Here is a 12992-nt window from a genome sequence, read left to right on the forward strand (position 1 = left end):
GTTCTGGAGCGGTATGTACAACCGCTTCGAAAAGGGGATGCATCCACGACAGTCAGTTACTGATTATCTGATGGCAGTGAAGGAAGAAACGCAGCAGCTAGAAGAAGAGCTGGAGGTCTTAGGAGAGGTAATAAATATTTGAAGTCCCAAGCTTCACAGCTGAAGTGAAACTAAACCCAGCTCCAAATACTGCACAATCCCCATGTGCTACATCATCTTCTGTCCTGAGGATGTCTGGCCATCATTCTTGTTCTCACATATGGGGAATGTTTTGCTTTTGGCATCTGTAAGACACAAAGTTGTTGGTTTTTTTTTTTTAAGAATAAAATTTCACCTTGATGTTGGCGCAAACGTACTACTCGAGAGAAGTTTTATATCCTTCTGTAACTCATTCAGCACCAGAATGTGACAGAATTCTGTACTTCTCATACCCTACAAACATTAATAGTCAAATAGGCAGTTTTAAAGGATGACAGTTGGGCTGGACTCTGAACTTAGTTTTTATATATATATTTTTTTATAAGGCAAAAACACATAAGAGGAGAACTGGTCTCTAAATATATTCCTGTAATATATAATTTTTCCTTTATTTCAGCGATTGGCAAGTCTTCAGAAAGTGCAATCAAATGATAATAAAGTCAAGAGTAAGCAACAAGACCAAAACAAAGAGTTAGGACGCTCTACTTCTAACATCAGCTTGGCTAACACTCCCCAGGAGTATAACAGCAATCTGAAATCATTCCCATCCCGGAGCCCTTCACAAGGGGACGAAGAAGATTCAGCCCTGATTTTGACACAGGACAACCTGAAAAGCTCTGATCCTGATCTCTCAGCTAACAGTGATCAGGAGTCAGGTGTGGAGGACCTAAGCTGCAGGTCCCCAAGCAATGGTGGCTGCTTGCCTAGTGAAGACAGTGGCAAGGATTCAGATGAAGCTGTATTTCTGGCAGTCTGAAATACCTTCATAGCAGCAAGGATCCAGATTCAGATACAGTTGTCTTTCAGTCTGGAATGACTTTTTTTTCCATCAGACAGAGAATGGAAATAGTCTGTGGCCTAAAGAAACTGATAACCCAAAGAAAGGGAACTGTGCAATTGTGTAAGTGAAGATCTAAGCAAAACAAGCCATTATTAGTTGTAAGACATAACACTAAAGAATAGTACTCTCTGCTGTTACAAGTATTTATTTAAGCCATTGTGATGTTTGTTTTAACTGCACATTATTCCTTAATTTGTAAATTTATTTCCGTAATTTATTGTACAAAATAATAATTCTCCAAAGATGTGAAACTCCAAAGTATTCTCTTATACATATGAACAAAGTTGAAGATAGTGTTAACCTTACTGGTGAATCAAAACTTACTTTTGTAGACCTTTTTTGCCTTCAGGCATATTGTGTATATTCTTCACATTTTTTTTTCATGGGAGGTGTTAAGTTTTCAATTTCAACAATTATTTTGCATCTTCTCCTATTAAAATCTCTCAAGGCAAAATAACACCAACAAATCAATATGCTTGCTTAGGGGACTCTGCTCCTGGCAAAAGATCCTTGAGTGAATAGCTGCTGCACCTGAGTGAGTCCAGTTTGTACTCGAATCTCACTCAGTGTCAAAATTTCAATGGTTTCTGTGTGCAGACCTTTGAGGAATATAAAAATACTTGCACGGTGTTTATAGTAATACATCACTCTACAAGATAAATGTCAGGCAGGGTACTCCAGACTTCTTATTTTGTTCTGAAGTTCTATTGTTTACAATTTACTCCTCTTTAGAATTGTCTAAATGAGATATAAAGGTTAACATGTTAAAGGTAATGAAAATATAGATTCTTCAGCCTATTTTGATTCCTGCTTTTCAATATTTTATTTCAGTGGGAGTGAGGTATCTACACCATATGGAGAATAAGGAGCCTAAATCACTTTTGAAGGTATTGCTCCAAGGTCAAAATTAAAGGAAGGTTATGCTAATAAAAGAAATAGTATAAATAGTATTTCTTTCCAATTTTAGTGCTTAAAATAAACTAAGCAGAATTAATTTTTTTAATCTGCACACAAAATTTCCCTTGCAGGACTTGCCAATCTGAACACTGCAATACTAATGCAATAAAAAGACCAATTAAAAGAATTCTTTGCTCATTTTTCAGCATTTTTCTACGTATGAGTTGAAATGGAGTAGAACAACAAAACAAAGTTTATTCTCCAAGTTTGGTTTAAAAATTTTCAGTTCCAAATCATAAGAGCTATAGCTTTCATAATCATATATACAGAAATAAACCTTGGAAAAATATTTAAAACTTGGGACTTTTTGAAACAGCTTACACGAGGCTGTAATTCTTGCAATTATATTTTTTTTTAATAAATAGTTCAAGCAAGCATTTTAAAATATAATTTGTATGTCTGCTTTTACCTGTTTGGAGGCAACTTGGTATTGTGTTCTAGTTAAAAATAGCATGGTAGAAGTGTAACTTATTTTAGTTGTATTTCATACTATTCCTTCAAGGATAGACTTACAGGCAGAGTTAAATTATATAAATATACCTCAGTTTGGAAGTTTAAGGTTTTATTATTCAGTCTGCTTTTGTGGTATGGCTTTTTGTTCTAAGAAACTCCTTTACTAAAAATGAGTTCGTCAACTTCAGTACTATGAACAATCTCTTAAGAGAGCTTCTGCATTTGACAAATAATTCAATTCCTAATGGCAAGATTCATCTTAATGTTATACTGGAAAGGTCAGATCCTCAATTTGGGAAATCACTGTAGCTCAATTAAAATAGAGCTATGATCATTTAAAATCTACTGAGAATCTAGCCTTCTGTTTTTTAATCTTTATGGATTTTTAATAAATGAAAGCCCTGATTTTAATTGTGCTTTTAAAAATATATTTCATATTTTGAACATAGCCTGTAAAGTTTATGGCATTAAAGGAAATTTTGAATGGGTTTTCTTGAAATAAACATGCTGTAAATTCAGCAATGAAAACGAGACAAAAATATTCTGCTTAATGAGTTTGAGACTAGGCAATATTGCACATCTTTAAAATGTAAAATTGTGGTATTACTGTGTGCTATTAGACATACGTCTCAAAATAAATACAGAACATGAACATATGCAAATTTAAAGCACTGTCTTCATGCTGCTTATGCAATTTCTTGCAACTAGCTTTACAACTAAAATATTAGCATATTTTAAATGAAGTCTTTACTTAGCAGCTCTGTGATGCATCTTTCAGTCCTTAGAATTTTGCATTAGCTATTATTGTTCTCATTGTAATGTATGTATTTGTGGCATTATGTTAGCCTGCTGAGAAATACTTCCAAATAAATACTTAGGTCATGCAGTGTTATGTTCTTCTATATTAGTGCATGAAAGGATGTTTTGCTTTCCTGATTTTTGCAACAAAATTCTTCAGTTACTCAAGAAGCATTTTGTCACTTACATAAAGGGCTTTTCATATCTTTCCTAATTTCATACTTGAATTCATTAGTTTAAGCTAGGAAGGAATCTACGAATGATAACTAAGAAAACTAACTCAACTCTCAGTTGACTTGCATTCATTACATGGGAGTCTGTTGTGGCCCATTTTTTTCCTAGGGAAAACAAAACAGAAAGGATGAAAAGACGCACAGTGAACTACCTTAATTTCTTGTAGCCTGTGGGGGTCTTCCCTCTGCTGTAAATCCTTTCAACTTTGGCAATAAGCCCATTGTAATTTGAAATAGGACACCAATGAGCATGACAAACCGCAGGAAAGAAGGGATTAGAAGAGTATTAGAGATTTCTGTGGTATAGTTTTAGCCTCATTGAATTCAAGTTGTTCTTCAGTATGAAAACATGTACCAAAGTGACACTGAAGGCAATGGGATCAAACAGCTAAGTTTTCTCTATAAAAAAATCTCTGGCTGGAAGAACAGACAGGGAAAATGAATACATTAGCTGCTTTTATTGGTAGATCTATACACAACGGGCAAAGGCAGTAACAAATGGAAATAGATTTTGAAGAGCTGAGAAATACGATGAAAAAAGAGTAGGCAGCTCAAAATGAAAGTCATATAGTCATGATTAAGGGGGAAAAAAACAGTAAAAGGAGGGAGGTGGGAAGGAAAGGTCTCTGAAATTAGCAGAGGGGAGAGCTGCATTCTTTAAAGATGTGAGGCAAGCCAGAGCAAGAGTTTGTATACCATAAACCATGTCTGATAACAGACTAATAATAATCTAAAAAAAAGCAATAATTAAAAGGTAGCCTTTGCAATGAAGATAAGCATTCTGTCACTGCTGATGAGTTAAATTGAGGGTTTTGTGTGGATGTTGCTCCCATATGCACACAGAAATCCTGGCATCGCAGTCAAGACAATGGGCTGCTTTTATATATAGGTGGAAACCTGAGCGTAGCTTGTATGTTGACTGGTCTCCCTTCCACTCTGTGGTGCAAATACAGGTAAACACCACTGTAACTGAAAATCTTCCAGTGACAGGAAAGGCATTGGCAATTCACTGGGGAAGCGGGGTGGGGTGTGGGGGGGAACATATGGGTGGGGAAGAGAAGTCAAAAGTATCTCAGCTTATCACAGTACTAAGACCAGTGGAAAGGCTGCCACAGCTCTAGTGCCAGAAGAGTACCACACCAGCACAAACCCAGAACTCGGAGGCCAGAGACACTGCCAGAGAATGGATAGCTAGAAAGAAAAGGTAAGGATAGGAGAAAAAGGATAAGATAAACATTCATAGTCATATTATTTAAATTGCCAGTAAAGTACCTGCAGTCAAGTTATTTTAAGTCTTTAAAATGCGGTTTAGTGGTCTGTTATTACAAAACATTCTGGAAAAGAAGCTAATGAAACCTTATTGGTCCATTAGACTCATACTGACCAAATTCAGGCAAGGACTCATCATTAAAGTGTATTGGTTGCCACAGCTACTCTGATTCATTTATTGTTTCCAAAAAATTAAACAATGCCATCATTTTCTTACTATGTTAAGGTATTCACTCATTATTGGTATGTAAGTTTTCCTTTTAGCTTATTACTATATAAAAATTTTGATCTTTACCAGTATCTGACCAAAACATAGCATTTACAAAAGCAATAGACAGAGCCACAACATGGGCTTATCAAAGCATAAGCTCATTCTAGTGATGAAGGCTCCAAGAATTGCTGCTGTCAAAAGGGTTGAATAGAGTTAAAGAATGGAAGTTTGTCCTCAACTAGTTTACTGCAGACTGTGTATTTTGCTTGTTGTTTGCAAAATGTTTTCCAACACAATTCTGTATCCACCCAGCAAGTCCTGCAAGACACAAATCCACCCACAATGTACACAGTTACCAGAATTGTTAAAAATCCCAAAGCATTTATTTGCAAGTTTAACACATTATTCACTCTTCAGAGTCATGTACACAGCAAGGCTGTGATAACTGACTTAAGTATGTTGCCAGAGTTTTAATTCAGCTTTACCCGAAAGTCTCCAAATCTCTCTAAAGAGAACATTCCTAGTCTTTGAAGGAAACAACTTGGACAGAAACAAGACTAGCAAAGATTTCTAATTTCTGTATTTGGTCAAGGTCCAAAGTGACAAAGCTGCAGAGTATTTACAGAGCAAACAACAATTATAGTAAGAACATTAGGTACTACTTAGAACTTATATAGTCTATTGCTTGTAGTTGTGACCAGCATAGCTGTACATAGCTGACAGTCAATGCCTTTAAGAAAGATTAGCATGTCAAACATACTGTGAAATCTAGAAACTTTCTTCTATAACCCCCAACAGAAAGTGCCATTAACTTCACAGTTGTATACCACCTTATGTATACCACCAGTATATATCACCCTAAAGTAACTTGATTTCACAGACTTATATTGCAAATCAAAGAAACTGTAAAATAAAGTCAGTTACAATTGCTATACAGAGACTTCCGTTCTGGATTTCAGTAGTCAGTTGACTCAGGGAGGAATAAGAAGCTTAAATTCAACCACAGAAAACATTTAGCAGTGAGATCAGAAGTTAAAATATATCAAAAGCCAACTCAATCAGCTGTTGCACAACAGAATGCAACCCTCCCCCCAAAAACTACAGCAGCCGTGAAGACACATCACCTCCTTGTTCTTTTATTTCATGCTAAATCTCATATTCATGCTAATTTATTTCACTGTTTCACTTAGAACACCTCAGTATGAAATGCAGCTCTCTCCAGAAGCCAATCACTGTACATTCCCTACTATTCCAAGCTGCTTAGAGCTCACTTCACACATTTTAAGAAACTTCAGAACACGCATCTAATAGTGGCTTCCATTCTCTTATACTTCATAAGAAGTTGTTTCATGCTGGAGTTACACCTCCACTTGACCTTTCTACATGATAAGGTAAGGGAAGAGTTCAACAGTGAACCCTACTAGTGTGCTAGAAACCTGACAACTTACCATTATTTATTTGGCAGAACATAATCAGTGTTCTACTACGTCTTCTGGTGACCAAAGATTAAGAGAAAAAACAACATCATTGGCACAACTAGCGTGAGACTAAATCAAAAAAGAGAGAGCTATAACCCAGTAATAGGTTGGCTTGTTCTTTGAGAACCAGAAACAGGTTGGCCCTTCCTGCATGTTACAGGATACCTGTAGTTAACCCAGCACACCCTCAGTGAATACAGACTTCTGTGCTTCTCTCAAGGGAAGAGTTTGTGACTGCATGAGCGGCTAAAAACAGGAGAAGTTAGTGTAGGAACAGGAACAACAATACAAGAGAACATGTAAAGGGAGAAAAGAGAGGGCCTTGAACATTCACATCCCTGAACAAGAAACACCGTACTAAGAAATGATATTGAACATTGACATTTTCTTCTAGACTCTCCTTCAGTGCTATCAGAAACACTGCATGAAGCAGCCCTGAATCTATAAGTTTGCTGTCTTGGTAAATACAGGAGTAGCCTAAGAGGAAAAGTTGAAGTGTTGAGAACTAGTTCTTGTTTGGGAAACAAATCCTCTGAAGGTGACCTAACTAGAAAGTTCAGTCTTAGGAGAGCACCACAACACATCACATAACATTCAGCAGGAGGTGGTCTCTGTTAAGAGAAAGGAAAAAAATAACCCTACGCAGAATTGTGTGTCCAGTCTTTAAGCTTCTTACCTAGATACTCAGAAAGAGATCCAGAACAACTTGCACACTCAGTGCAAAAGTAGATTGAATTTGCCAAAAAGGTAACACTGATGGCAAGAGTGCATCTTAAATCTTCTGCAGAGCTGCAGGGATTACAATACTCAGACCATCCAGAAAACCTTTTACAGGGTCTCATTTTGAATTAGGACTTTAGTTAGTGTGTTAGCAGAAGTGCAATGTCATTAAACAGGCAGTGTTATACACACTCAGTGGAAACAATGTGGAGGGAGATATCCTTCAAATCATTACTTAACCAGCAGCACTGGTTCAAGCTTCAGGCACCTAAGCATCTTTTTTGATTTGGTTCATAGTTCTATTTGCTTGGGACATCTAATGGCAGATTTTGGGCCAGCTTAACAAAAAAGCAAAACCAAATGAACAACCCACAAATACAAACCCCCATAAGTACAAGATTCAGTGATTAAAGGACAGGATTAAGACTCACTGTTCCAAATTTTCATCACTGCCCTTGACACAATACACTGTGTAACCCTAGACAAAACAGTTTTTATTCCTAAAAAAGAAAAAACAAAGAAAACCACTGCTACTTCACAAAACTTCAGAATTAAGTTTTTGTAAAGTGCTTTTGAGTTCCTCACATGATGAATGTATTCATGTTGTATGAGACACCAAAACTAGGAAGTGACCTGAATTTTTTCTTTCTCAAGTAAAACCAAGTATGAAAATGAAATTGCTAAATGAAAGATGTATTTAATTACAGTGGTAGGTACCATGCATGCCACTCCTGAAATCAAGATTCCATTAGTGCTGAGTAACATACTAAATCTAGAGATCATTTATTTCATTGATTGCAATATAATCTGTTCCAAAACATACTTTGCTTAAGTCAAATCTACTTATCCAAAACACAATACAGGCTATATTTAATTTTGTATTATTACTTAAAAAAAAAAGATTGTTAAACATTTTTGGCCTCGAGAAAAAACAGCCTGTGAATTCACTGACAATCTCAAATAATTAATTTCAGTTTCCAAAGCCCTATTACCAGCTGTCTCAAACTCTTTCACAGATCAAGCCAAACCTATGTTTAAAGTTAAGAATACAAAAGATATGAATCATGTTTTTATAAAAATGTAAAAAGCTAGTCAAAATTACATGTTTTGATATTTAATCTCTGAAGAATGGAGTATAGCAGCAGGAACTCAAGTATAATAAGAACTATCAACAATAAATACAAGAAATTAGTGCAAAGATTGCAATAGAAGGATTTCTTGAGTACAATGAGAATATAAAGAGACATTCTAATTTGTACAAAAACAGTCCCAGCTCTCTATACGATCTCCTCTAGAAATACAACCACATATGATGAAATGCTTATTTGCAAATAATAGTTATTATAAAGTGTGCTTTATTGGGTTTGCTCACTCTTCTCTTGGTAGGTCTAGTTTGCAGGAATTCTGTAAAGACAAATTTCCATAATTAGACATTATTAACTCCTTCATATATTAAGTTTTAGATTTAATTGATAACAGGTGCAGCACATATAGTCCTAAACAGAAATTTTGTAGCTATTGACTGTTTTCTCTCACTAAACAAAAACAGTAGATGGAACTAATGATTTTCACTTGAACTTAATTTCCATATGAAGAATTATCAGAACACCACATATTGTAGTAAATAAATTTGCAATTACCAATTAGTAAGTGTGCGACAATGTGGCAGATTTAAAAAATAAAAATGAGTTCACCACAAATATTAAAATAGCAATTTACCTATAGCGGAGCATGAAATTGGCTGTGCGTTGCTATTGCCTGTTGAAGTTTTTCCTCTTTGGCTCTTCTACAGTGGCAGAGCTAAAATACAAGACAGGACCAGTGATTCCTGAAAGGAATTTTGTACTACACATACTGCAGTTCCTCATTAATGATTTGGCTACTTTGCAGGCTCTTTGAAAAAGGCAAGTCCTGTGAACCACCTCCCTTCCAAAATTCAAGCTGAATAATTGTCTATATTTTGATAACATCACTCCAAAGCAATTACAACAGAAAAGAATCATTTCCTATGTTATGAAATGCATTTATTAGACATCTTTAAGGAAAAGGTACACTACTAAGCTGCTCTTGTCAGACCATGATTAAGAAAGGTGATTTATGAACATGTTACCTATCAATAGCCTCTATTGATAGCCATCAACAGAATAACTAGAGTTTAGATAGTTTAACAAATTAAGGGTTAAGGCTGCTTAATACAACAGATCATTCTCTACGGACTTATTCCCAAATTCAAAAATGTCCTTGTGGCTATCCTGTAAAAATATAAGGAAGATAGAGAAGAACGTGGGACACAAAAATACCTGCAACAGCACAGGCCTAGAGTGTAATGCAGGAGATCCTTGTACTCCTGTGTTAGAAGCTTATGCTCCTTAGGAACACAGATTCCATTTTAAAGGGACTGAAGCTGCTTATGGATATATTTTTCTTTTGCTGGAGCTCGCTAAACAACTATTCTGAATCAAAGGTTGCTCAAGTCTGCTTAAGTCTGAAATTTATTTTCTATGCACTGTGTATCTCTCAGATTAGAATGACTTGTTCATTACATACTGTTCTCTTTTCCATGAAACTACTGAGAAAGTCATCTATTTCTGTTCTGCCTTCCAAGAAGTCTTCTGCAATAGTGTCAGATTCCTCTTCAGCTTCATGAGCAGCTACCTTCAGTCTGGCTTGCAGAGCACTTGGACTGCAACTCTAAGAAAATAAAAATACTTATGTAATATTACAACTGTCCATCAAAATTCATGTTTCCAAGAACAAGATAGATAAACAACTAAATAAACATAGGATATATGGATAGAGCATTATTATTATTACATAAAAGAGTAAGTGACTAAATGGAGCATCATCTCCAAGAAACAGTGTAAATTGATAAACTAGAAATGATTCAATCTGAGGAAAGTGTTGCCAGTTTAGTTTTTGATCTCAACTTGATTCACAATCTTGTTCTCACAAGTGTATAAAGCTTTTCAGCTTCATTGATATTCCACACCATTGAAAGCATCCAGCTTGTAAGTCTGTCTGGTTCTTGAGGGCACACTTTCTGAACAGAATTGCTTTTAAGTGCCTTCAATAAATAGACTCTACTGAAATTCAAAGTCAGTTATGAACTGGAAAAGTTTAAGGTGATAAAAGTCCCTTTTGGTTCAGCTTTTAAACAGCCTTGAAATGATTCAGTCAATCCTAATTTAGGTTTTCAAAAGTGAATGCTATTAATATGTAGTTTCACTCAGTCCCTCCAATAGGTATTATGGAAAATAATGTCCACATATAACTCTGCAAAACTTAAGTATTTTTTTTTCCTTATTAAGCAGTCTTAATTAGGCAAAGCCTTAAATTAGGCAAAGAGAAAAATATTTTGCTAGGAGAAACACAACTTTGAACAAACTACTGCTTCACATTGTCTTTACTCAGCTAACCTCAGAGCAGTTTATACTGGGCCTCTTACTTTATTGCACCTGAAGCAGTTAGAAAAAACAGAAAAACTGTTCTGCTAAAAGTCCAACTACAGATTTGGGCTTGGTTGTGTATTTAAAGTATCAAAGAGCAAGGAGTAATTTTATATCAAATTATGACAAACTAGTAGATTAGAAGTCTAGTCCAGAAAAGACAAAGACCGATAAGTAAAAAAGTCTTGAACAGCGTAGTAAAGGGGGATTACACGTTCACTGCATCTTTCACTACAAAAAATAGAGATAATCAACTGATGTTTGTAGGTGGCTGATTCAACAAACAAGATAAAGTGGTTCTTCACAGAGTATGCAGCTAAACTACATAACTCTTTACCACAAGATATTATGTGTATTGGAAATAGACATGATCAAAAGGGAGACTAAAAGACTCCCCCTAGAAGGGAACTTGTGGAAAAGAATCCAGGGTAAGCTATGCAAGACACTACTGCCTACTCTAGAAGTAGATGGGCTGCTAATCTGGTCCGCTATATTCATTCTTATATATTCTTATAAACTCAAACCTTTATTTCTGTTTACTGTGTATAATTTCATTATTTTTCCTCCACTATGCTGGGAGAATTGGTCAGAACATGATTCATTTTTCAGTAGGAGTCTGTACAGAGCCATAAATGCAGCATTAAGGTATTTTTTATATAGATTTAACATTTTAGATGCTTCGACCCTCCTTCCTCTACCCCATGAAAAATATTTGGTTTGCCTGCCATAAAGCTGTAATGTAACCAAAAGAAATCCTGTTGATTTAATCAGTACTCTTGTGTAAAATAAGGAAAGTTCGCTCTCATAAAAGATAACTAAAATATACCCACAGTAAAAGGGAAAAGACTTGCCTGGAATTTTGAAGGAGAAATACCAGCAGACTGGTACAAAACAAGTATCTCAAAGATACAGCACATGTGGGAAAAAAAGAGCACAAAAATCCAGCTGCAATTCCAGCTCTCAGCCTCCTAACCATTAATCAGCAAATCAAACTTAGAAAAGAAGAAAGCTAACGTAACAGTGGGGTGTTTTATCCTATTCTTGAGAGGTTTCTTACAGAAGTAGAATGTTTCTCAGTGCCAACTGACTATGTCTGTCTGCTTTAAGACCAAATTACATCACACAGAAAGAAGACATTTAGCAGTCAGTCTGTTCTCATTTTCAAGCAAGAAAACAGTCAATTCATTTAGAGCAAACTAAATGACCTCATTAGTGATATCATATAATTTACCTACTTGTGATTTCACATTTTGTTACACTTTGGGCATTTAAAAATTCAGATACTATACATGCTGTCTCTATGAATTGTTATACTCTCAAATAAAAACCTTGCAAACAATAAAACAATTTCTACATCAAAAACTTCATGAGAAGTTACATCTTTTAATATATAACCTGGTAAATATACTAAGAAATTACTCTCTCCTTAACCAAGCTGTGTTCTGAAGTAATGACTTTCCCCTATTTGTGCTTTAGAATGTGCAAAGTTTGACATCATATGTAACATACTGGCATACCTAGTGAATCACAGAATTTAAAGTTGTACAGCAATGGTTTGAACCATTTTCATCAGGTACAGTTTTACAGATTCCTTATGTTAAATGGTACATTAATTTAACAAGGCTTTATTAAAAATAATTTTATTCTTAGAACTGTTTGCCGTAAGATTAAACCTAAGAACAGATCAAAAGGCTCATTCATCACATCCTTCCAACCTTGTTTCTACTGTACGATGAAAAAAACAGCAGTGCAATCTTAACACTGTTTTGCTTTTAAATTAGTTGGCACTTCACTCTGTTTTAGTTCATACTTGATGCAAATGAATCTCACTATTTCTTAAAAGCAGAGTTCAACCAGAAGAATGTTCTTCATGAATAAAGGCATAAGTCAAAACTTCAGTATTAGTGAAGTACTCTTAAAAGATTATATGAAACAGAGATTATATACCTCACTAAGTTCATGCTGTCTTTGCATCTTTTTCTCAAAAGCTGCTTTCATCTGTGTGAGTTGCTCATACTGGAAGTAAAAAGAAAGAATGTTTTTTACCCCCTTGAAAATACAGAACACTGCAACTACTTTTTCTGGAAAAGTTTTCATCGTTCACTTACTTTATCCAACACTGTCTGTCTTTTTGCCTCTAAACTAGGCTCCAACAACAAGTTTTTTTCTGTAAAATAAAGTCACTATTATTATTTTTTTTAAGGACTCAGTTCCTGGAACACAGCCAGAGATGCTAGTGTTTTGACAACTTACTTGCCAACTCTTCAATGCTTTTCACTAACTCATCTCTATCAGTAATGACTTGCTTCAGCTGTGGTAGACTCACAAACTGTTCCAGTAACACTTCCTCTTGCTCATTCATATTGGTCAGCTGCGATACACTAGATT

At 35.4% G+C, this 12992-nt stretch overlaps 2 protein-coding genes across 5 annotated transcripts in view; one reads left to right on the plus strand and one right to left on the minus strand.

The window, feature by feature from the left end:
• MTMR7 (myotubularin related protein 7) overlaps window positions 1-3120 on the plus strand; it is a 50485-nt gene extending 47365 nt beyond the window's left edge. For all 3 annotated transcript variants that reach the window (XM_064511095.1, XM_026104566.2, XM_026104567.2), the window contains 2 exons: window positions 1-127; window positions 596-3120. In XM_064511095.1, coding sequence (XP_064367165.1) covers window positions 1-127; window positions 596-955 — 487 coding nt within the window. In that variant the 3' untranslated portion in view covers window positions 956-3120. The remainder of the gene's footprint in view (window positions 128-595) is intronic.
• Window positions 121-12992, minus strand: part of VPS37A (VPS37A subunit of ESCRT-I) — a 22640-nt gene continuing 9768 nt past the window's right edge. Inside the window, exons 7-12 of one of the 2 annotated variants that reach the window (XM_064511097.1) lie at window positions 12858-12985; window positions 12713-12771; window positions 12552-12620; window positions 9706-9849; window positions 8878-8958; window positions 121-284 (exon numbers count right to left, since the gene is read on the minus strand). In XM_064511097.1, the coding sequence (XP_064367167.1) occupies window positions 8878-8958; window positions 9706-9849; window positions 12552-12620; window positions 12713-12771; window positions 12858-12985 (481 nt within the window). In that variant the 3' untranslated portion in view covers window positions 121-284. Of the gene's footprint in view, window positions 285-5321; window positions 8563-8877; window positions 8959-9705; window positions 9850-12551; window positions 12621-12712; window positions 12772-12857; window positions 12986-12992 lie in introns of those variants that run through there. The other variant, XM_064511096.1, reaches the window with a different exon arrangement.

Source organism: Dromaius novaehollandiae, chromosome 4, assembly GCF_036370855.1.
Source record: "Dromaius novaehollandiae isolate bDroNov1 chromosome 4, bDroNov1.hap1, whole genome shotgun sequence".
Classification (NCBI taxonomy): Eukaryota; Metazoa; Chordata; class Aves; order Casuariiformes; family Dromaiidae; genus Dromaius; species Dromaius novaehollandiae.